Raw genomic sequence first — 23032 nt, 5'->3', positions numbered from 1 at the left:
CGTAAGCGGGCTTCTGTGTTGGAGTTTTCTGAGGGCTTGAGGAGGGCATTCCTCAGACTGCAGCTCCAGATAGCAGTGGTTCTGTCTGTGGTGCTGTTCCCTTGTACCCCCTCTGCATGGAGAAAGGGAAAAAGGCTGGTGGAGCCAATCAATTGCATAACCATCATCCCTGTCTCCAGAAAAACCTGAAGAGCTGTGTAGCTCGAAAGCTTGTCTCTTTCACCAACAGAAGTTGTCCAATAAAAGATATTACCTACCCATCTTGCCTCTCCAGAAAAACCTATACACTAGTGCATAAGGAGCCCGTATCCTGCCCTCACAACAGAACCACACGGTTTTACTGCAATGGGGGCCCTCCTTGGCCTCAGGGAGCCCATTGGCCCCATATAATGAAGCTGGCTTCCATATGAATGTTGCTAACTAATACTAGGGGTTATTTACAGACCATTTTCATAGACAGCGAGATTGTTTACTAGCCGTTAATAAAAGGTAAATAAGCCACAAGTTTAATAAAGTTTATTTAATCATGACTATGCTTAGGAAAATACACTCATAAAGGTTAATATAATGCAATTTAGTTTAACTTTACACTACATTTTGGACAAAAGACTTGTACATAGTTTAGGTAAAATAGGACTTGTGATCTGGTTTGTTTTACATCTATTACAAATGTATAAAAGGTTGTCATGCACTACAGTAGATAAACAGCATGAGAAAAATTACCTTTGGTTTAATTCAGAAAATAATACAAGTATTGCACTGTAAAAGCTTCAAATGTGGTGCAACAAAACATTATAAAAATGTTTCAATGCCAGCTTACAAAAGTTCGTTAGCTAGTGTAATTTTAGAAAAAAGCATATGTACATGTGAAACAATTCCATTAGCTACCTGGATTCAGTTAATATTGTATGTAAATCAGGTATCTACACCACCAAGCTTCAAGAGATGTCTTGAATTTGGCTTAACACTTATCAGCTACATTATTACTCTGTTGAAATCAACAACGTTATCGGATGCTAACTGACCTGTCAGTTCAAAGGATGTACAGTTCCAGCCTAGTTTATCAAAATTCAGAAATAGCAACTATGTTACCATGGATTACGAGTTCCTGGTTATCCACTTTTTAAATCATTTCTTGTGATGGTCACTTTTTGAGTGTACATTTCCATATATGTGAAAGCCGCAAACACCATGTTACTCAGTATGGGATTGGAAGTGTGGGATAGCATTACACGGAAGCCTGCAGTAATCCCTCCAGCCACATCTTAAGGTTTTGATGCCCAGAGAAGCCCTATGAGAGGGAAGAAGTACTGGCAACAAAGTATACAAAATAATTTAACGTTCTTGGAAAAGAAACACAATGTGGTACATATGTTTAAAGAGAGAGTTGAAAAATACATATTTTAGAATACACAAGGTAGGTTAACTAAGTTTTACACCCTATTTCAAATATTCATTAGCAACGTCTAAGCATATTGTTAGAGATGAGTGACAAATTACATCTTTTGCTGCTTTACCTTAATGTACTTCCAAATTCCTATCTTTAGCTCTATTAAAAGCAAATCAGAAAAATGGAAATTCCAACATGGTTTCATTCTCATATCTAAAGTATTTCAAGGCAAAAAGATCACATCTCTGGTATATTTTTAAGTAGGAAGAATCCACATTTTATTTTTGTTCATACTTAACACATTAATTTTCACTTTCAAATCTTGTGATAAGGAATATTGCCTAATATAGGCATTATTCTTTTCATGGAGTCCCTGTGAGCATAAAGTAAAAAGTATTCAGCTCGGCCCTTTTCCCAGCAGTGTACAGTATTTACTTGGAGAAACGTAAGTCTGCTTTTATTTAATGGCAAGTTGTTTAAATTTAATTCATGTCACTGCCATATTTTAACTTCCAGCTCAAAAACCAGGCTTGTCCAAAAACTTTATCTGAATATAATTAAAGTTCTTGAAATCTCTTGCAAGATGGTAATTGCTCTTTTAAAAAATATGAAGGTATCCATAAAACCTCTACACGTCACTGGAATTCCCAGCCTCTTTTCAAATCTCTTACACAAGATGGTAACATTTTATATATAAAAAGATAACACACTATTAACAAGAAAGCTATATCTAAGACTATCACAACTGGTTGTTTAGGAAGACAATTCAACTAGGTTTATTTTCTTAATGTTTTAACATAAATATAGTTGCAACTTGATCTTCAGTTGACAATGATTGTCACAGCCAAGGTAAGCACTGAATACTATCTAATCACACAAAACTCTCTATACATTATACAATTTATTTCTGTCTTGAGGGATCTCCCCCGCCCACAAATCTTTGGCCGTCCACTACCAATCTCCCCCATAAGCAGAAGCAGTGTACTGTCTTTGTTCTCTATTCATTCAAGTTATATTTATGCACAAAGATGTGCAGTTTCCAGAACTAGTTATGTCTCTAGACAAAACAAGCAGTAATCAGAATAAATACGAACTCCGCTGTCCCCTGGGGGGCAGGGGGGGAAGAATAGTAGGAGTTTATTTTTCTTTCTTGGCAGAATTCATATTTAGAGGACTTGTCACAAAATGCCTTGGCGGATGAGCTCACCCACTGGGGGCTCTATTCAGCTGACATTTGCATCCACAACTACTGCACCACAGAGGTCTAAGCATTCAGGGCTAAAAAGCCAGGGAAGCTGCGCCCTATCCAAGAGACATAAATGTGGATTCCCCTGCTGCAGAGATGGGTTTTTTTTGCCTATTTGTTTTTGCAACTGGTTGGCACACAACTAGCACACATGCAGCCTTCCTAGCACTTGCATGCCTCAGAAGATCATCTGTGTTTTGTTCTGGATGGAGCCCTGTATTCAAATATTACTTCTATGTCTTTCCTCGCATATCAGCATGAGTTTATAATATGGCCACCAATTTATTTATTTATGTCACCTTTAATAGATCAAGGCTATTTTGTTTAATTGTTGAATTAAATCTTGAATGAATAAAGAACAGAAAAGTCTACATCTTTCCTAATTCCAGGTTTGTTGCTTACCAGTCTTTTTTTGGTGCATGGGATTTTGGATTTGGATGATCTACACTTACATCAGTGCTACAATTAGTTTTAATCCTGTAGATTGGGAGTTGCCCACATTGAAATGGAGAAGAAAAAAAGAAAACAAGGTTTATAGAAATATGCAGTCTGTTTCCCTCTAGAATGAATATCCCGCTTTATGGTGAACAGAAGTTATAAATTAATTAAAATGAATACACTATAACTATTACAAATATCAGAAGTAATATTTTCATGACAAAATACAATGAAAATGCCATGAATATGGTTATTCAAAATGTTTTGAACCTGCATCAGCATCCTTTGCCCAAAAAAGATACAATTTTAAAGCTACTTAAAAAATATAACCAAACACTCCATAATTTTACCAAATTCATGCACAACCAATAATACCCCACGAAAACAAGAAAAGCTGTAGCAAAGAGTAGCAAAGAAAACTGGCCCATGGTAAGCAACAAATCTGAAAGTTTCAAAATAAAGAAAAAATTACATGAACAAAACCAAACATGCATATATAGTGTACATATTCGGCACAAATGCTATTCCTAAAGGATTAAACTGCATAGGTAAAAATCAAAAATATAATGTGCAATATTTTAAGCCCTTAAAGCACAACCAAAAGTAAAGAATAAAAAAACATAACACTTGCTCCCCTCATAACTATGCCAATTACAACTACAGTTTCAATTAATATATTTACCAAGATACAGGTTCTGCAATCAAAAGTTGGAAATACTACTTTCAAATTTTGGCTTACTGCTCATGATTAGGGGATTTGAAATGTATATTCAAAATTACAATTATCCTCAAATGATTATGTTTATCTCTAGACAAATTTGATTTGTTTTACAAAGTGCTCTTTTTATGAACCAGAAGCCATCTTCCTTGTATAAAAATCAATTAGTAGCTGATACGAAGATATGTTAAGATAATCGAACTAAAACGTAATTTGAGAAAAACTGACTACTAAGAACAAAAAGGTTCTTATGGTTCAAAATACATCTGAATTATGCAGGTGTAGCTATAGTCTGTTTACTAAAACTCAATTTATAAAATAATTTGTGCATAAACGAACAGACTAGAGGCTTATGCTGATATAATAGGATACAGCCTCACATACCCTACCTACGTGCCTTCCTTAATCAAGAGATACAACAATTAATGAATTCAACATTACTCAAAACATTGGCAAAAGTATTTTCAACTTAAAAAAATTAAACTAGACACTAATTAAAGCAAACCATTCTTTAAAAAGACTACAACTGTACATAAACTGTGTAAGATCTTACATACAAAAGGAAAAACTTGCCATCGAACTGAAATTTGGTTATTCCTGCCCCTTTGTTGCCTTCTCAAGATAATACACGTTCACTAAGTGGCGATTGAGGTGCTTACTGTATTCGCCTTCTTTTTTAAATGAGCGGTCACAAAAAATACACACATAGTTCTCCTTTGCAACCTTGGCTTCTGCAGCTTCCTGTGATGCTTTGTTACTTGTTTCCTCTGGCACAGACCGAGCACCATTTAACCCGGAATCATCACTTCCTTCTGACATGTTGTCACTTATATCACTGCCATCATGACTGTGGATGCCTTCGTCCTCGTCAATTTCCTGAGATTCATTCACGGCCATGTTATCTGCAGATGACAAAGCCAGAGCTTCTTTAGGGTCTTGCTCACATTTTTCTGGTGATTGTGGTGGTGGTGGTGCTGGTTCTTCAGCTGGCAAGTCTGTTTTAGACAGATCTACTGGATCTGGATTAGTCACAGTTTCTGTCTCACAAGTTTTCACCAGCTCCAGCTGATGCGCCAAATCTGGTAATGCATCCTTTGGCACATCTAGGTTTTGTTGAGAGGACGATGTGCTAGGAGACTCCTCAGAGCAAGTGGCCTGCTCTTTATCTGGCTGGTCTTCAACTTCTTTCTGATAAACAGTTTCTTTATTCTCCTCCTCTAAAGTGAGCATTTCTTGGTCTTTTACCTCCGGCTCTACATTTTCATCCCGAAGCTGTGGGGGAAGTTGTCCCTGGTCCTGCACACATTCTCCATCAATAGTCTGGCTTTCCCTATCAGGAATCTGGCTGTCAGCGTTCACTAACTGTGGACTAACAACAGGATCTGCCTCCTTCTGCTCATCATTCCCATCGCTGTCAGACTTCCCTTTTTTGTCCTGTTCTGGGAGAGGAGACTTTTCAGGGATTACCTCACCTTGGATCTTTTCCTGATCAAGTTTATTGCTTTTCTTACTATGCTTATTCTTCAAAGCTTTCTTTTTTCTGTTTTTCTTAAGGCAAGAGTTCAGTTTTTTAGGCACCTCCAATTTGACTTCACTCTTTTGAGCTTCCTGACAGTTTCTGGATTTATTTTCCACTTTCTTTTTCTTTTTTGCTATTGTTTGTGTGTCACTTTCAGGATCTTGCTTAGAGGAAACTAATGCAGCCTCTGCTTTTCTTTTAGTCTTCTTTGTTTTACTGGATTTCTCTGTACTTTTGTCACTTTTAATATCTACATCTTTGTTTTCAGAAGCTGATTTACGACTCCTGGTTGTCACCTGGCCTACACAAATACTGCTGGCTGGTTTCTTTTCTTTTGATAAGCTCTCTTTTTTCTCCACTTTTACAGCTCCCTCATTTTTCTTTTCAGATGAATCTCCTTTCATTTGCTCTTTCTCCATCTTGTCATTCACGCTTTCAGAAAAGTCAGTTTCACTCTTTTTAGTCCGTAGTTTCACTTTGGAAACATCCATTGTGATATCCGAACAATCAGGATGTCTGGATTTGATGTGATACTGCAGGTTACATTTCTTGGATGCAGCATAATCACAGACAGGACAAAGGAACTGGCGTGGGTTGACATGGAGCTCTACATGCTTTTTGAAGTTACTTCGGTCAGCTGTTTTGTAGTCACAGTGTGGGCAAGTCAGAGGTTTGGGCCCATTGTGAACCTGCCTTGCATGACGAGTTACTTCATGCTGGTTTGAGGCCACATAGCTGCACTGATCACATTTAAATGGCTTCTCACCTGAGGAATGAGTGAGGAATTATGATTAATAAACACAGAAGAAACAATTACTCAACATTTTATAGGTGCATACATAAATTTTTTTTTAAATTGTCCATGCTCCTTTGTTAAAAGTATGTCAACTTAAGAAATCCAAAATCATAATTTTATAGTCACAAACACGTTCACAAAGACACCAATAACAACACAAAGAAAAGAGAAGGAAAAACAAAACAACCAAACAAGCAGTAACTACATCACACTCTGTTTATGAATACATACCGGAATAGATCATTCTATAGTAATATTAGCAAATGGAATCCATACCCAACTGGTCCATTGAATGCATTGTAGAAAAATGGAAATTAACAGGTGGTGAATAATCAATCGTCTTACACAAATATTTCCAAAAAAGTCCAACTTTACAAATGTTTAATATACTTTCTATTTGCACTGAAAATGAAATGGATGAAAATTGATTCTTACACATAGCAAGCAAAGCAATAAAGCACATTTTAAAAACAGAATTTTTGGAAAAAATGTACCCCATTCAGATGATCATTACCCCTATTCAGACAACTCTCTGAATTTTTACTTTAAATATTAAAATATTACTTTGTATTAAATATAATGTGCAAATCCTATTTGGTTTAACATTTGCATGTTAGTTTTTAAAACTGAAGACCAATTCCATTCAGCACATCTCTCTCATATCATTGCTGAAGTCCTAAGGCATCTGCATTTTTGCAAAGGTGTTACAAAACATACTATCTATTGAATGAGTTTACTGCAGAACTACTTTGGCTTATTTCACATAAATGCAAATGTGCAAAAATATTTTTTTACTGTAACAAGACAAGTTCAACAGTTTTGAAAAATTTGCAAAAAAAAATAAAAATAAAAGAAAATCACTAATAATAAGGTAAGCTGCCATCCAGTCCAAGTGTCTTGTTATTTAATCGAGCAGTTTGCCCTAGCACCTCCTCTTTAGACTCCTTAACCCCTGGCAGTACCTCTTTTTATTAACTGACAAAATGTAGGTCTCTCTCAAAGATCTTCTATGTTGAGAATGCAAAGAAATCATTTAGCTTCTTTAATGTCCTAATTCTCCTTAGTTGTTCCATTTAACTCTAGTAATCCAGCAGACCCATGGCGTTCTTCAGGGTACGTCTATACTGCAATTAAAAACCAAATCAAAATTTAAAAAGCTGGCCTGTGTCACCTGACTTGCGCTTGTGGGACTCAGGCCAAGAGGCTGTTTAATTGCAATACAGACATTCAGGCTTGGGCTGAAGTCCAGGCTCTAGGACCCCACGAGGTGGGAAGGGTCCCAGATCTCAGACTCCAGCCTGAGCCCGAACTGCAATTAAACAGCCCCTTAGCCCGAGCCCGTCAGCCACATGGGCCAGCGGTGAGCGTTTAACTGCAGTCAGAGGCCTCCTGCTTCTGATATACTTCAACAATGTTCTTATTTGTTTTTGTGTCTTTGGCTATTTGTTTTTCAAATGCCCATTTAGCCCTCTAATTTCCATCTGAAATGTAACTTGTCCTCATTTCACTCTATTGGCTTCACATGGGCTACATTTCAGTTTTCTGAAGGGTATCTGTTTGGCTTTAATAACTTCTGGTCCTTTGCTATTTAATCACTCGGGAGTTTTGTTTGGTCTTTTGCTTTCCCCTTTCCTTGTTTGTTTAGGGCGCTACATGTTTTCTGTGTCACTGTAAGGATATAATTAAGTTGTCTCCGTTGCTGAGTCTAAGGATTTTAATTTCCTCACGTCTGACTTTAGAATCTTTTTAATATTGTTTATATCACAATAGCACCTTAGAATATCAAGCATAGACCAGAGCTGCGCTGCTTTTGTTTGTTTGTTTTTTAAACCATCTTCCTCTTTCTTTTTCTGTTAGTCCCCACTTTAATCCTCCTTTCACAAGTTTAACATCCAGTCCTAGTGTTCGGTATGGTACAATCCCTTCCTTGAGGAGCCTGAACTTAATTACACGATTATCACCAATAGTTAGTGGATCAACTATATTTTACTGTGTGTTACTCAGGACTAGGTAAAGACTCTTCCTTTGTGTGCCCTAGAATTTTCTGTTCCAACTGCTTAAGGTGCTCAGAAATTGCTTCTTTAAACCATGTCAATACAAGAAAAGTATTAGCAGGAGTGTTGAATTTAAGACACATTGCCCTGTTCCACTCGGCACTGGTGAGGCCTCAGCTGAAGTACCATAACCAATTCGGGGGTCACACTTCAGGAACGATGGGGACAAACTGCAGAGTCCAGAGGAGAGCAACAAAAATGATAAACAGTTTAGAAAACCTGACCTATGAGAAAAGGTTTTAAAAAATGGGCATGTTTAGTCTTGAGAAAAGAAGACTAAGAGGGGAATCTGGTAACGGTCTTCAAATATATTCAGAGCTGTTATAAAGAGGACGGTGTCCTCCAGGCCCACTGAAGGTAAGAAAAGAAGTAATGCGCTTAATCAGCAGCAAGGGAGATTCAGGTTAGATATTAGGAAAAACTTTCTAACCATAAGTATATTTAAACTCTGGAACAGGCTTCCAAGGGAGGTTGTAGAATCCCAGTCATTGGAGGTTTTTAAGAACAGGTTGGACAAATACCTGGGCTAGGGTTACTTGGTCCTGCCTCAGTGAGCAGGGGGCTGGACTAGATAATCTATCAAGGTCCTTTCCAGCCCTACATTTCTAGGATTCTATGACATACAACCACTTATATGAAAATAGTTGCATATGCTATTGCTGCTTTATTAGATTTAGTTGTCTCCATCAGCTCTTTCAACACTGCACACACAGTATTTTGTTCCTGGTCTGGAGGCCGGTAACATAATCTGACTACTATATTTATATTCTTCTGATTTAGGATTTGGATCTTGCCCTCATTACCCAGGCAAGAGTCACAATTAAGGCAATAGGGATAGTGTAGGTTGAAGTTCACATGGAGGTTTTCCTAGACTTGTGCTTGTGGCTATCACCTCAATACAATAGTAAATGCTGCCATTTCACAAACAAGATTTGTGAAAGAGACCAAACACAATTATAATAGGTTACTGAGAACACAAACATGACTTTACCAACAGTGAAATAAATGACAGTGACAATTACCACCTTGGCCTTAAGCCCTAGGGAATATGACTGTGTAAACATTTTCTGCAATTTTTTTTGTGATACTGTGCATAAAAGTTAAACAAGACATTTTCTTACAGTAAGTGGACATAACCATGACAAATTTCTTTTAATTACCAAGCATAAATTAACTATTCTCTCAGAATTGCTGAAACAGATATATATTAGGTATCACAGGCTAGATCAGGGGTCTCAAACTCAAATGACCATGAGGGCCACATGAGGACTAGTGCATTGAACCGAGGGCCGCATCACTGACACCCCCCCCTCGCTGCCTCTGGCCCCGCCCCCACTCCACCCCTTCCATTAGGCCCTGCCCCTGCCCCACCTCTTCCCACCCTTGCCTGCCCCATTCCAACCCCTTCCCTGAAGTCCCCACCCCAATGCTGCCCCCAGGGGGTGCAGAAAGGGTGCAGCAGGGGCTCAGGGCAGGGAGTTGGTGGGTCGGGTGCAAGAGAGTGAGGGGTGCGGCAGGTAGCTCAGGGCAAGAAGTGCAGGAGGGGTGCGGGATGCGGCAGGGGCCTCAGGGCAGGGGGCTCAGGGCAGGGGGTTGGGGTGCAGGAGGGGTGTGGGATGTGGCAGGGGGCTCAGGGCAGGGCGTTAAGGTGCAGGTGGTGTGCAGGGTGCGGCAGGGGGCTCAGGGTAGGGGGTTGGGGTGCAGGGTGCGGCGGGGGCTCAGGGCAGGGAGTTGGTGGGCGGAGTGCAAGAGGGTGAGGGTTGCGGCAAGTGGCTCAGGGCAGGGAGTGCAGGAGGGGTGTGGGATGTGGCAGGGGGTTGGGTGCAGGAGAGGTGTGGGATGTGGCAGGGGGCTCAGGGCAGGGAGTTGGGGTGCAGGAGGGGTTCAGGGTTCAAACTCCAGCCCAGCACCGCTTACCTAGAGCGGCTCTGGGGTGGCAGCGGCGCACACCGGGGCCAGGGCAGGCTCCCTGTCTGCCTGCCCTGGCCCCTGGCCCCGCACCGCTCCATTCCAGGAAGCAGCTGGAACCGTGTCCCTGCAGCCCCTGGGGGAGAAGGGGGGGGGCTCAGGCTTCCCTGCCTGCGCTGCTCTTGCCGCTCCTCTAGGTACCTCCCACGAAGCTCCCATTGGCCGCGGTTCCCTGTTCCCAGCCAATGGGAGCTGCGGGGGGCGGTGCCTGGAAGGAGGCAATGCAGGAGCCCTCTGCCTCCTTCCCCCTCCCCCCCGGCCTGAAGGGGCGTGCTGCCAGCTGTTTCAGAGAGTGGCGCGGGGCTCGCAACGCCACAGGGGGCAATCCCACGGGTAGGCAGAGGGGCGGGGAGTTTGGTGGGTCAACGCAAGAGCCCCGCGGGCCGTGTGTTTGAGATCCCTGGACTAGATCCTCACCTGGCTTTAACTGAGCCAGGACAATTCACACAAGCTGCGGATCTGTTCCCACAAACTTCATCCCATTGCTCCTGAACCTATATCATATCTTGAAAAGTACAAAGGAATGAAGGTACTCTTCCAAGCCTTGGAACGTACCCTGGATAGCAATGGGAAAATATGTATTCCTTCCGTACGACTTTTAATAGGAATACTCTGCACCTGACTTGTATAGCCCCTTTCATCTAAGGAGCTCAACCACTTTTCAAATGAAGGAAGCGTGACATCATCACTTTTACGCTCGCTATCTTTAAGTAAACCAATAATGGTGGTAGGCAGCAGTGCAGAGTCTCTTGTTTTCAAACAACACTAATTTACTAATGCAAAACTTATCACGGTTTTCTTTTTCCTGTCCCGGAGACAACTATTTTACCTACTTGTTCAAAACCGATCCAAATTAACCAAAGCTTCACAATCTAACCCAAAACGTTTTTTTACAGGACAAGATATTAACACTTTTTGCATGTCACTTTATACATAGTAAAGAGAGTGAAGTAAGAACTGGCAGCATTTGAGTAAAACTGCTTAATTTGACAATCTGATTCTAATGGTCCATCCCAAGTAGGAAATCCCCAGGATACCAGATATCCTGTTCTTTAGTCAACAGTGCCTGTTTGAATTGCACAAGATTAAAAATGTCCTTTTAAAAAGCTAGATCGTTTTCATTATGATCATTTAAGCTCGGACAACACTAAACAAATGTAATAAATATTTTCTATGGAATAAACCAAAAAGTCACTAGCTTATTTCTGGGTTACTGTGATTACTGCCTTTTTACCAACCTGAATGAGTTCGCATGTGCCTGGTTAAATGAGTCTTCTGAGAACTTGAATAGGGACACATAGCACATTGATAGGGACGCTCTCCTGCAAAAACAAACAGTGAGTTCAAATAAAAACAAAACATGGTAAATTCAAATAAAAGCCCCACACTGCCCGAGTGATGTAGCAATGCCAACAAAAGCCCCAGTGTAGGCACAGCTATGCTGATGGAAGAGGGTGTCTGTTGACATAGCTAACTTCATTCGGAGAGGTGGTGTTCCTGGACCGTCAGAAAAACTCCTTCTGTAGGCGTAGGCTATGTGTACACTATAGGGCTACGTGGTATAGTCTCTGCAGTGCAATCGCACTCTGGGTGTCCCCAGATAGACAAGCCAGTGCCTTGTTCATTTTTAGGTTAAGCTAAACAGACATAAAATGCATTTGCTATTCTGGATTAACTTCATTTGTAGATATACCCTAGACCAGGGGTAGGCAACCTATGGCACGGGTGCTGAACGCGGCACGCGAGCTGATTTTCAGGGGCACTCACACTGCCTGGGTCCTGGCCACCGGTCTGGGGGGCTCTGCATTTTAATTTAATTTTAAATGAAGCTTCTTAAACATTTTAAAAACCTTATTTACTTTACATACAACAATAGTTTAGTTATATATTAAAGACTTATAGAAAGAGACCTTCTAAAAACGTTAAAATGTATGACTGGCACGCAAAACCTTACATTAGAGTGAATAAATAAAGACTCGGCACAGCACTTCTGAAAGGTTGCCGACCCCTGTGCTAGCACAAGGAAAGCCCTTAGTGAAGACAAGGCAGTTTTAGTATTAATACGTGTTAAGCAGGTCAAGGTAAATCATAGGCTCCCAACTAGTGTTTACTTGGACCTGGAAAACACATGAAAGTTACATGCTTCCTTGTCTTCACTAGGATTTTAAGAACACACTTTTTTCCTAGTGTGGACACATCCAAGGGCAGTAGGGGAGGGTCTAGGCATAGGGCTGAGATTGTTTTGGAGTTTCTGTGGCTTAGGTCAGGTCTACACTACCCGCCTGAATCGGCGGGTAGAAATCAATCTCTCGGGGATCGAATTATTGCGTCTCGTCGGGACGCAACAATCGATCCCCGAATCGACGCTTCTACTCCACCAGTGGAGGTAGGAGTAAGCACCGTCAACGGGGGAGCCGCGGAAGTCGATTTGCCACCGTCCTCACAGCAGGGTAAGTCGGCTCCGATACGTCAAATTCAGCTACGCTATTCACGTAGCTGAAATTGCGTATCTTAAATCGACACCCCCCCCATAGTGAGGACATAGCCTTAGTCTACGCTACAGACTTAAGTCGGTATAGCTACATCACTCAAGGGTGTGGAAAATCCACACACCTGAGCGATGCAATTAAACTGACCAAACTCCTGGTGTAGACAGCACTGTGTCGATGGGAGGGCTTCTAGCATCGACACAGGTACCGCCTCTCAGGGAACCTCTCCTACTGGCGTAGGTAGCGTCTTCACTAAGCACTGCAGCGGTGCCACTGCAGCGCTGTATGTGTAGACAAGTCCTTTAACTAAGCTTCTTCCTCCCACCAGCCTAATTATACAATCATTGTTAATTAGATCAGCACCTGAAAGAAAAATTCCTCCCTAAAACATTTTAATCCCCTTCCTAAAAAAGTTAATTCTCCCCCACTTAAAACAATGTGGGAGATTGATGCCAGACACATACAATGAAATTAAGGGAGGGGTGGGTCTACTGTTGTAAAGCGGTAGTTGTGTTTAAAAATGCCTCCTCCAAGCAGATGAGACTTTCTTTCCAATCTGAAAATTCATGAACAAAGGTCCTGGTCTGTTTTAGTTTGAGTCATTGCTTGTTACCAGTGCTTTTCATTTCATAGTCTTGATTTAATGACAAATTTAAAATTCAGAAATATTGGACTTTTAGATAACTTTAAGGGGGGTGCAGCAATTTAAATAATTGATTTAACTTACTAATTCCCTTGAGGCTGACAGGCAAATGCAGGAACACTGAAAGCCCAGGTATAGAGGTTGGGTTTTGCTGTAGTTACATGCACAGCTGGGCTATGCTATCCCCGGATGCTCAGACCCTGATGCCAATCACTGTGCAACAAAGGCATACCCTTTGTTTCTGTATAAAACAGTGAAAGGTACTATAGACTTCCACTATATTAGCAAAATAATGGTGAACTCTCTTATGGATACACACCAAAATTTAAAAAAACAGTAACCTAAAAAGGTAGGCACCTACGGGTGGAATTTTCAAAAGAACCTTAAGTGACTCAGAGTTTGTCTGCACAGCTCCACAGTACTGTAGGGGTGTAAACTGCAGAGCCTTGTAATGCAGCAGTTCTCAAACTGTGGGTCAGGACCCCAAAGCCCATGCCCAAAGCCCACCACCCAGGGCTGAAGCCCATGCCCGAGGGCTTCAGCCCTGGGCGACAGGGCTCAGGTTACAAGCTCCCCGCCTGGGGCTGAAGCCCTTCAGCTTTGGCCTCCCAGCCTGGGGCAGCGGGGCTCAGGCAGGTTCAGGCTTCGGTCCACCCTCCTGGGATCGTGTAGTAATTTCTGTTGTCAGAGGGAGTTGCAGTGCAATGAAGTTTGAGAACCCGCGTAATGTGTTGGGCTCTGTGTGCAGACCTTGCTGGTGCACTCTATACCTGGGCTATAGGCTCTAGCTCCAGTACCACTTTCACTCTGTAGTGTGGACACAAGCTAAACTAAGTGCTGACAGTCCTCCAGTGCTTTCCCACAATTACCCCCGCGTGCCCAGGACAGACACACACTCCCACAGAGCTGCTCAGCTTACCACAGCTGAACCATGGGATATGACCGCAGAACTCCTAAGAGCACAGCACCAGAGTGGACATGGGAACTCAGGTAGGGCTTTGCCATATGGCTGCTCACTCTTGAACTAGGCTAACCCGGGTGCCCGCTCCCAAATTAACTCTGCAGTGAAGACATACACATTCACTTCAATCTGAAAACCTAATAGAGACATAATGCCTGATGAAAGCATTTCAGCTCTCGATGCATAGAGGTTCAATACATGGGAAGGCAGTGGTGATTGCAAATATAGCAGTTCATTTGTGTATGAATTTTGTGTCCGAGTTTGTGGTGTTCTTACAATAAGGATGATTATCAGTCCTTGGACTCATCTTTTTCATCATACAGGAGCATTATAAGTGTGAAACTAATTAGCAGAAAAAAATCTACATGCAAAATCTGTAATTCTACTAACAATTAGGAAACTAATTTAAGAAACAAAATCCACTTCAGCAATTTAAGACTATTAAATGGAAAGTAAAGAACTAGCAACATCAAAATAAAATCTCTTATGTAGAAGATTTAAATATTATTGTAAACGCTACATAAGAGGGCTTCAATTAGAGTGTTACCATAACAAGAGTGAGTTTAATAAACGGGCAGCAATCTGAGACTGTAACAAATCAGAGTTTTAAACAAAAGACAAAACAGCTGTGTAGCAATCAGCATAGATTGTTTAGCCTGGCTGGCAACAAACCCAAAACTAACTCCTTCTTCAATTCCCCGTCCTTCCATCTCACACGCATACCCCTCATTTCCAATCAAATAGATAAATCTCAAACAAATCAGATCAGGGCCTTACTGACAAGCCCATTTGCAGATGTTAAGACCTAGTGAAGGAAGCAACTACTTAGGCTGGCTGTTTCATGAGGCACTGTAAATACAAAGTTCAGTTTTAACCAGTAATAAGGACACTTCTAAGTAAAGAACCATATGTACAGACTGCCACAGTTACTCAAAAAAAACAAAAGAAACCTTTCTTCTACTTGTTTTATTTGATTTTTTTAAAATAACTTCCCTGTTTAATTTCTTGGTGAACTAGTGGCAAACATTTGTCAGTACAAAACATTTAATGAAATCATAAATCCAAACGCTGGCAAACAAGCCCTTGTACCACAACATGAAAAATGATCAAGGCTCATTTCTTCTTTTGATTATTTATTCCTCTCTGAAACATTATAACTGCCGTTACTGTGTAGTACTGCCCACCCCAAATGCAGTGATCAACTAAACGCTGTCTTGAAAGGCTCTTGCTTTTGGGTTAGATCCTATAAAATGCTGAGCACCCTTATCTCAATGAGAGCTTTTGAGAGTTTAGCAGAGTGATAAACTGACTCAGCTGACTGCAGCAGCCAAACAAAAGTGGGGAAACTTTAAAGAGTCATCGGTAACCAGAAATCAAAACAATTTTTACAAATGAATTGAAAGTAGTTTCAGGGAATTCCACTTGATCTATAGCCCCATTGCCTCTTTTAGTGATTTTACAATCATATTTTCTAATTTCTAAAAAAAAAAGTTTTCCCTCTCCTAATGATCTTTGAAAGATCCACACCAACAAAAGCAAAAACTGACTAACTACAGGGAAAATGGTGAAACTGACCATACACAAAGTGCTGTCAAATGCACAAAATAAACTGGAAGACGGGAACATATTGTTTTTTTCCTAATCTCTTTCAGTTACAACCATCTTAGGTATGTATGCAGTAGTGTTGTAGCCATGTTGGTCCCAGGATATTAGAGAGACAAGGTGTGGGAGATAATATATTTTATTGGACCAACTTCTGTTGGTGAGAGAGCATGAAAGCTTGTCTCTCTCACTAACAGAAGTTGGTCCAATAAAAGAAATTAGTACGTCACCCACACTGTCTCTCTAATGATCTTAGGTGTGATTTTAAAAAGAGTAATTAAAGTATTTTCAGAAAGAAGTGTGATTTTTTTTTAAGCTGATGATGTCCTCTAAACAAGATACTTCTATTTGGCAGATATGAGTACATTTTAACATAGATAAGAAACTAAGGGCACAGACTAATGCAGGCTGGCACCGTACAAGCTTCTCCATGTAGCTTCACCACTGTACCTCAGTCTTTACCTGCAAATCTCATGACTCCAGTCATGGACTTCTAAACAGAGATTTCAAACTGTGAAGAACTGTGTAGGAGATTAAGATGAAGCCACTAAAACCATTTTACTCGGGTCAGAAACACAAGGAGAAATTCTCTATGCACTTTGAAAGGTTTCAGAATAGCAGCCGTGTTAGTCTGTATCCGCAAAAAGAAGAACAGGAGGACTTGTGGCACCTTAGAGACTAACTTGAGCTAATAAATTTGTTAGTCTCTAAGGTGCCACAAGTCCTCCTGTTCTTCTCTATGCACTTTGCTCAGCCAGCTCAGCCCGCACAGTAGGAAAAAGGAGGGGGGCCAGCCCAGGCCAACTGGAAGAGGTGATGATTGAGTCTCTCTCCCTGAGGTAACCTCCACTGGCTGGAATTTAAAGCTGCCCCCAGGAGGAGTGATCACACTGCCAACTAACCCAGCCACATGTGAATCCCCCTCTGTGCCACAGGAGCAGAGAAAGAATTTTATCCCAGGAGTTAATCTGACAAACACCAATTGTGATTAAACATAACGCTGGTGGCACTGGCAGCCATTTTGCTAAAAGGTAATAGCACTTGTGCCACTGACAGCACAGGAGCCCTATGTAAGAGATTTGGAAACTGGTTGCTCGTGCTTAAGAATATCTTGTTAAAATAGCAAAATAGTTAGACCAAGTTCTGTCCTGCCCTACACCTGGAGCCACTTCACAGAAATTCCTGGGACCGCACTCAGTGCAAGGCAAAATGAGGCCCTAATTTTTTTCTTCAGTAGCAGATTGGAAACTGGTTCAAAATCTCCCACATGGGACTCCTGCGTGCTAACAAATGGTGTACCTATTTCTCTTGGATACTGCAGTGATGGGGACTGTAGAAACTTCTGAGCCCCAGATACAGTAACTAAGGGGTCGCACACGTCATAGCTTCAGTAGGCCCAGCTCTTTGTACATACCAGGGACTCCTGGCAGCCCTCTATTCCCCCACAAGCTCCCTGTGGGCCACCCTTCCATCTATGTTAGGGACTCTCTGCAACCCACTTACTCCCTGCCTGATACCATAACTCTGTGTCCCCCCCCATACCATACCATTCTTGCACCCCATCAGGGGTTTTGTGGACGCCCCTATTCCCCACCCCCAACCCAGGATTCTGTGAACACCCGTTCCATCCATAGCAGCATTCCCCACCTGTCCCTGCCACGGCTCTGTGTGCCTTCCCCCGCATTATTACTTCTCTTCTTTCTGTCTGGAAGGTAAGGAAGTCAGGGTGTCAACATGTTGAAATCTATTGGGAGAATGGGCAGAGGAATGAAATCGGGGTATTGTTATGTCACAAGGTGTCAACTCAGGGGTTCTCAAACTGGGGGTCATGACCCCTCAGAGGGTCACGAGGTTATTACATGGGGAGTCGCAAGCTGTCAGCCTCCACCCCAAACACCACTTCACCTCCAGCATTTATAATAGTGTTAAATATTTTAAAAAGTGTTTTTAATTTATAATGGGGGTTATACTCAGAGGCTTGCTGTGTGAAAGGGGCCACCACAACAAAAGTTTGAGAACCAGTGTTAACTGGTATTAACCAGTATCTTGAGCTATACACAATTGCAGGGGTGCCTGAAGCTGTGGCACCACTAGACAGGACAGCAGGTCTTCTGTGTGTCCCCAATTTTACCCCGATGGTTTTCCAATCTTCCCCAAAATCAATAGGATTCTGCCCATTGATTCTGAGAACAGTCCCTGAAATACTGGAATTAATTGGATATGGGGTTCAAAAGTTACCACATTATATCCAAACAGAGAAATGCCATCAAGTTGAGTGGAAAGTCGCACAAGCTTGGCCAATTAAGATTCACGTAGTTATAGTGGATTCTGCTCTTAACCTCTCAGCAGGGTTGGTAGTTGCTCAAGGTTTGGGGGTAGGGGAGTTTCATTTCTGTGTGTGTATGTGAATTCCTTGTTTTCTATTATTGAAATTTAATGTGAAAATGATCAAGTTTTGACTGAGTCACACAGGCCCTTTGAAAACTTTACCCTTAGTCTGATGTCAATTTTGTTGTTGTTTTTTAAGGCAGCTGGCCTGAACTTTGCAGGTCCAGAAATTCTAAAGGTAATGAACCACTCTATTCATGTTCTGTTCAGGATAATGTGGTTTTTAGACTGCTGGGCTGAGCAAAATGGATACAATACTCTTAATCTCCCCTTGGACCCATGACACTCGATGTGTTTTCCCAATCCTTCAGGACTACAAAGTGCAGTTCATATCAAGTATAGGCATCCATGTAGTTGGAAGCTAACCTGGTAATATTATAGGACTACAACACTCAAACAGAGAGCCTTATCAGGGTGGAGCAAATCTTGCAAATACAAGAATCTCACTTTTATATACTTAGTATAGTTCCCCCCCATCACCAATATTCCTACTCAAATACAGATGAAAGACTTACCTGTATGAGTTCGAATATGTTGAATATAATTGTTCTTCCTATCTGAAAAATAGGAGCACTGGGAGCATGTGTACACCTTCCTAGGAAAATGATTTCTTAGATGTTTCTTCCAATGATATTCACTGACTGTAGTATAAGTGCATATGGTGCACTTGTAGACTCTCTCATTTTCTCCTGCTTTGTTGTGGTGTTTCAAGTGAGCCAGATAGTGATCATATCTGTTAGTGTTATAGCCACAACGATCACAACGAATAGGCCCCTTAGAGAAATCTGCCTCTTCTGTGGTGCAAGAATCAGATTCTTTGACCTGGACTTGCTTCTCTGCATTTTCTTCTACAATGAATTTTTTGGCACTGTGAACCCTAATGTGATGCACAAACTCTTCCTCACACTCTGCCTCATACTGGCATGGTTTGCAACGAAATGGCTTGCTCTTCAAGCTTTTAGATTTGTCCTCCACACTCTCAGGAGTATCTGGTGCTTCCAATGGGAGGTCCTTGTCCAGATTGCAAGTCTCAGGAGTAGGGCAAACAGCTGGACCCTGGGTTTCCACTCTAGGAATTTCAAGAGCCCCTAATTCCATGTTTTCAGGTTCATCAGGGTCACTGTCCACTCCCTGTGTATCTTCCATATCCTCTCCATCACTGTCTGAAAAGTTGCTGTCACCTACAGTTGTCAATTCAGCCATTTGCCTCTCTTCTCCAACCAGGTAATCACAGCAGCTGCCATTAACTTCTCCTGTCAAGGCCACATTTGCCAACATAATAAGCTGAGGGGCTGCTAGCTCAGCTTTGGAAAGGTCATGCAAATCATACATGTCGTTAGACAATGCCATACTGATGTTAGCATTGCCAGCAAATAGGCTGTTCCCACCAGACTGCCCCAGCACCTGAGTTGCCATAACAGCAATTCTGTAAAAAAAAATAATAAAAAAAAAATGCACTAGTAAAAATCTAACAATTACAAATATAAAACATCCATGTTCTACTACCCAAAACTAAGAGTGTACTTCAGAAACCTATGAAAATCTATCCAAGATGGTCAATTATTATTAAATACAAATAGGAGAATAAAAACAAAAAGATCTGGTGCGTTATCTCTTCCTTACATTAGATAAATATTTTCTTTTATGAACTGAGCAAATACTAATTCATTTTTCTTTAAAATGACTTTTACTTTTTGCTCACAAGTATGAACTCACCCTCTGAAAAATCTGCTTTAAATTTTATCTTTATCTTTTTTAAAAAATTACTTTAACTATAATCTAAAACAAATTATTGATTACTCTACACTATCACCAGACACATTAGCTTTATAAAATATTACTCATTGTTGAACTAAATTTAGAATATGTCTAAAGATACATTTCTGAATCCCTTCCCCTGCCCCCTCTCATTCAAAGCTGGAAGTCACGTATTCCCATACTTTACAGGATACCCTCTTTGCAAAGAGACTCATTTTGCATCTGCTTTCACAAAAAAATCTGAAAGCTCTTTCTTTCTGAACTTTAGAAGAGTTATGTGAAGTTTGCAGAAATTGGGAGAGAGCTCTCTTTCTAGTTTCACTTGTCTTGTGAATCCAAAAGCTTTGGCGACTTAAAAGCCATGCTGTGCCTCCATTACCTACGCAGCCATGTCTTACAAACTGGAGGACTGTGATAATGGTCAATTTAATTGAATCTGGTGTAGACTCATCACAACTTCCAGATGACTAGAGCTCTTGACAAGTTAATCAGTTTTGTTAATTTCTTCAAGGCCTCTTTAATCAAAGGGGACTAAAACAATTACTGTGAGAGAATGAGTGTGATTTCTGTTGGGTTAAAGACCAAGAGAGAAGAATACAGAAGTTACGTTCACCATATTAAAAAGCAACGTTACTAGCACCAACTTTTCCGTATTCGGCCTACTTTGACTAAGGAATCCTGCTGGAGGGCCAACATCAAAAGCTGCATTTTTCAAAGTAACCAATGCCTTTACTTTCAGAGCGAAGCCCAGACTGCTCGAGTTCCATTTGGTTTCTCCAAGAACCAAGTCGGGTCTGCTCAACCGATGAAAGCAGATGCAATGTGCTCCCATTACACAACATTTCCCCTCGCTCGCACCCCAGCCCCGGGAAGTGCAGTCGCTATCTGGAGCCCCAGATCAGCTCTCCAGAGCCCGGCGTGTCCGCCAATGCGGGGCCAGGCCCAGCAGCCGGCCGAGCCGCCGGGCTCCGCACTCAGGGCCGGGCCGGGCCGGGCCGGGGGGGGGCCGCCCGCTACCAGATTCCTGCGTGTGGCGGTGCCAGCAGCACCGGCGGCGGCTGCATTCCACAAATAGGCATTCGGCCATTTTCTCCGAGACCCAACACAAAGCCGCTCCCGCCCCCCCGGCCCCGCTCACCCCGCCGCCGCCGCCGCCGCCGCCGCGCCCCGAGCGGCCCCCGCCGTGCGCCCGGGAGCGGACAACTTGCCCCCCCGCCGCGTCCGGCGGCTGCTTCCCCTTCCTCGCGCGATCGCCCTGCGGGCCCCGGCCCCCTGCTCCCGCCCAGCCCCGCAGGAGCGAGCCGCCCCTGCCTTCCCCGCGCCCCGGCCCAAGGTCACCCCCCGCCCCCGCCAGCCACCGAGACCCAGGCCCAGCCTCGGGCAGGAAATCGCTGTCCAGCCTCCCGGGCCGCGCGGCCTGGGGCTCCCGGCGGCGCCGAGCCCCTTCCGGGGCACCCCCGCCCGCCTCGCCGGCCGCTTCAGGACCAGCGGCCCGAGCAGCTCCGCCGGGCGCAGCGCGGGAGGGGCCCCGCGCGAGGCAGGCCCCGGCCCCTTAGCCTTGGTGCTGATCCCCCGCCCCGGCCGGGCCTGGCCGCCCCCGCCGGGCTGCCTCGCTGCAGATCAGCCCTGGACAGCGCCTCTGGCTCCCCGCGCCGCCGGGCCAGCCCGCTCCCCGCGGCACTCACCGGCGGGGCCGGGCCGCCGCCCGCCCGGGCTCTGCCCTGCTCCCGAGGGCTGGGGGGCCGGGCTCAGGGCGCGGGGCGGCCGCGAGTCTCCTGCGGGCGGCGGGAGGCGCCGCGCATTCCAGCACACCCCGCGCCGCAGCGCCGCCAGCGCCGCCCGGCACCGCCCCGCCCCGCCCGCCGCCGGGCCCCGCCCCGCGCCGCCCCGGTGAGTGGGGGGTGCTCAGGCGTCGGGGGGCGATGGAGGGGGCGAGGGGGGGGGGGGGGCGATGGACCTGTGGGGCGGTGATGATTGACGGGACAGCGAGGGGCTGAGAAATGGCAGGGCTGCTGAGGGGGGGCTGAGGGGGGCTGTGAGTTTGGATGTAGGATGTGGTGGAGGCGTCATGAGAGGGCTGTGGGGTGGGGCTATTGTAGGGTGACCAGACAGGGGGTGGGGGGTAATAGGAGCCTAGATAAGAAAAAGACACAAAAATTGGGACTGTCCCTATAAAATCGGGGCATCTGGTCACCCTAGGCTATTGTGAAGGGTCGGTGTCATGAGAGGCAAATGTGAAGTGGGAGTGGGGAGTCTCGCGGATGGGTGATTGTGGGAGGTGGGCAGGTTTGGGTGGGTGATTGTGAGGGGGCTACAAGGTTGTGGGAGGATGCCATGGAGTGAGCGTGAGGTCTGATTTGGAGAGGGCTGTGAGGTCAGGGATATCTGTTGTGCAACTGTGAGGCAGGGACGTGATTCTGTAGAGTGGGGGTGTATCATAGGTTGATTGTGAGATATACCTATTTCATAGAGCTGGAAGGGACCCTGAAAGGTCATTGAGTCCAGCCCCCTGCCTTCACTAGCAGGACCAAGTACTGATTTTGCCCCAGATCCCTAAGTGGCCCCTGAAGGATTGAACTCACAACCCTGGGTTTAGCAGGCCAATGCTCAAACCACTGAGCTATCCCTCCCCCCACAGTAGTCTGGGGGAATGACATGGGGTCGTGAGGTGGAGGGGAGGATGTTGTGGGAATTGTGAGGGGGTGATTTGGGCGGGCTATGAAGTAGGGAGAGGTTGGGCAGCTTGTGGGGGCTATTGTGAGTTATGAAGGGGCTGTGAAGTGGAGAGTTGTCGTGTGGTGGTTATTATGAGGTGGGGAGAATGTCTCAGGGGTGAGTGAGGTGAGGGTGGCTGTGAAGTGGGGACATACCATGGAGGTGATTGTGAGTGAACTGTGAGATGGTAGCACATTTGGGGGGGTAATTGTGGGGGGGAGCTGCAAGTTGAGGAGGATTGTGAGGTGAGCGAGCATGAGGGGGGTGACTGTGAGGACCCGTGAGGTGGGGTGTGTTGTGGATCGGTGGGTGAGTTAGTGAATAGGAGGAGGCTATGAGTTGAGAAA

At 43.8% G+C, this 23032-nt stretch overlaps 1 protein-coding gene across 2 annotated transcripts; it reads right to left on the bottom strand.

The window, feature by feature from the left end:
- Nucleotides 1-501: 501 nt before the first annotated feature.
- Nucleotides 502-21789, bottom strand: REST (RE1 silencing transcription factor). Of its 2 annotated transcripts, none has more exons than XM_065597444.1 (4): nt 21656-21789; nt 18728-19638; nt 11368-11451; nt 502-6077 (listed from the first exon to the last, which is right to left on the bottom strand). In XM_065597444.1, the coding sequence occupies exons 2-4, from the start codon at nt 19626-19628 to the stop codon at nt 4384-4386; spliced, it is 2679 nt and encodes an 892-aa protein (XP_065453516.1). In that variant the 5' UTR covers nt 19629-19638; nt 21656-21789; the 3' UTR covers nt 502-4383. The 2 variants fall into 2 exon arrangements, with proteins under 2 accessions (XP_065453516.1, XP_005308632.2); XM_005308575.5 differs by lacking the exon at nt 21656-21789 and adding an exon at nt 20634-20805.
- Nucleotides 21790-23032: the final 1243 nt, after the last annotated feature.

This window comes from Chrysemys picta, chromosome 5, assembly GCF_011386835.1.
Source record: "Chrysemys picta bellii isolate R12L10 chromosome 5, ASM1138683v2, whole genome shotgun sequence".
Classification (NCBI taxonomy): domain Eukaryota; kingdom Metazoa; phylum Chordata; order Testudines; family Emydidae; genus Chrysemys; species Chrysemys picta.
Note: the sequence above shows the minus strand (reverse complement) of the source record. Positions and strands in the feature narration are given on the sequence as shown.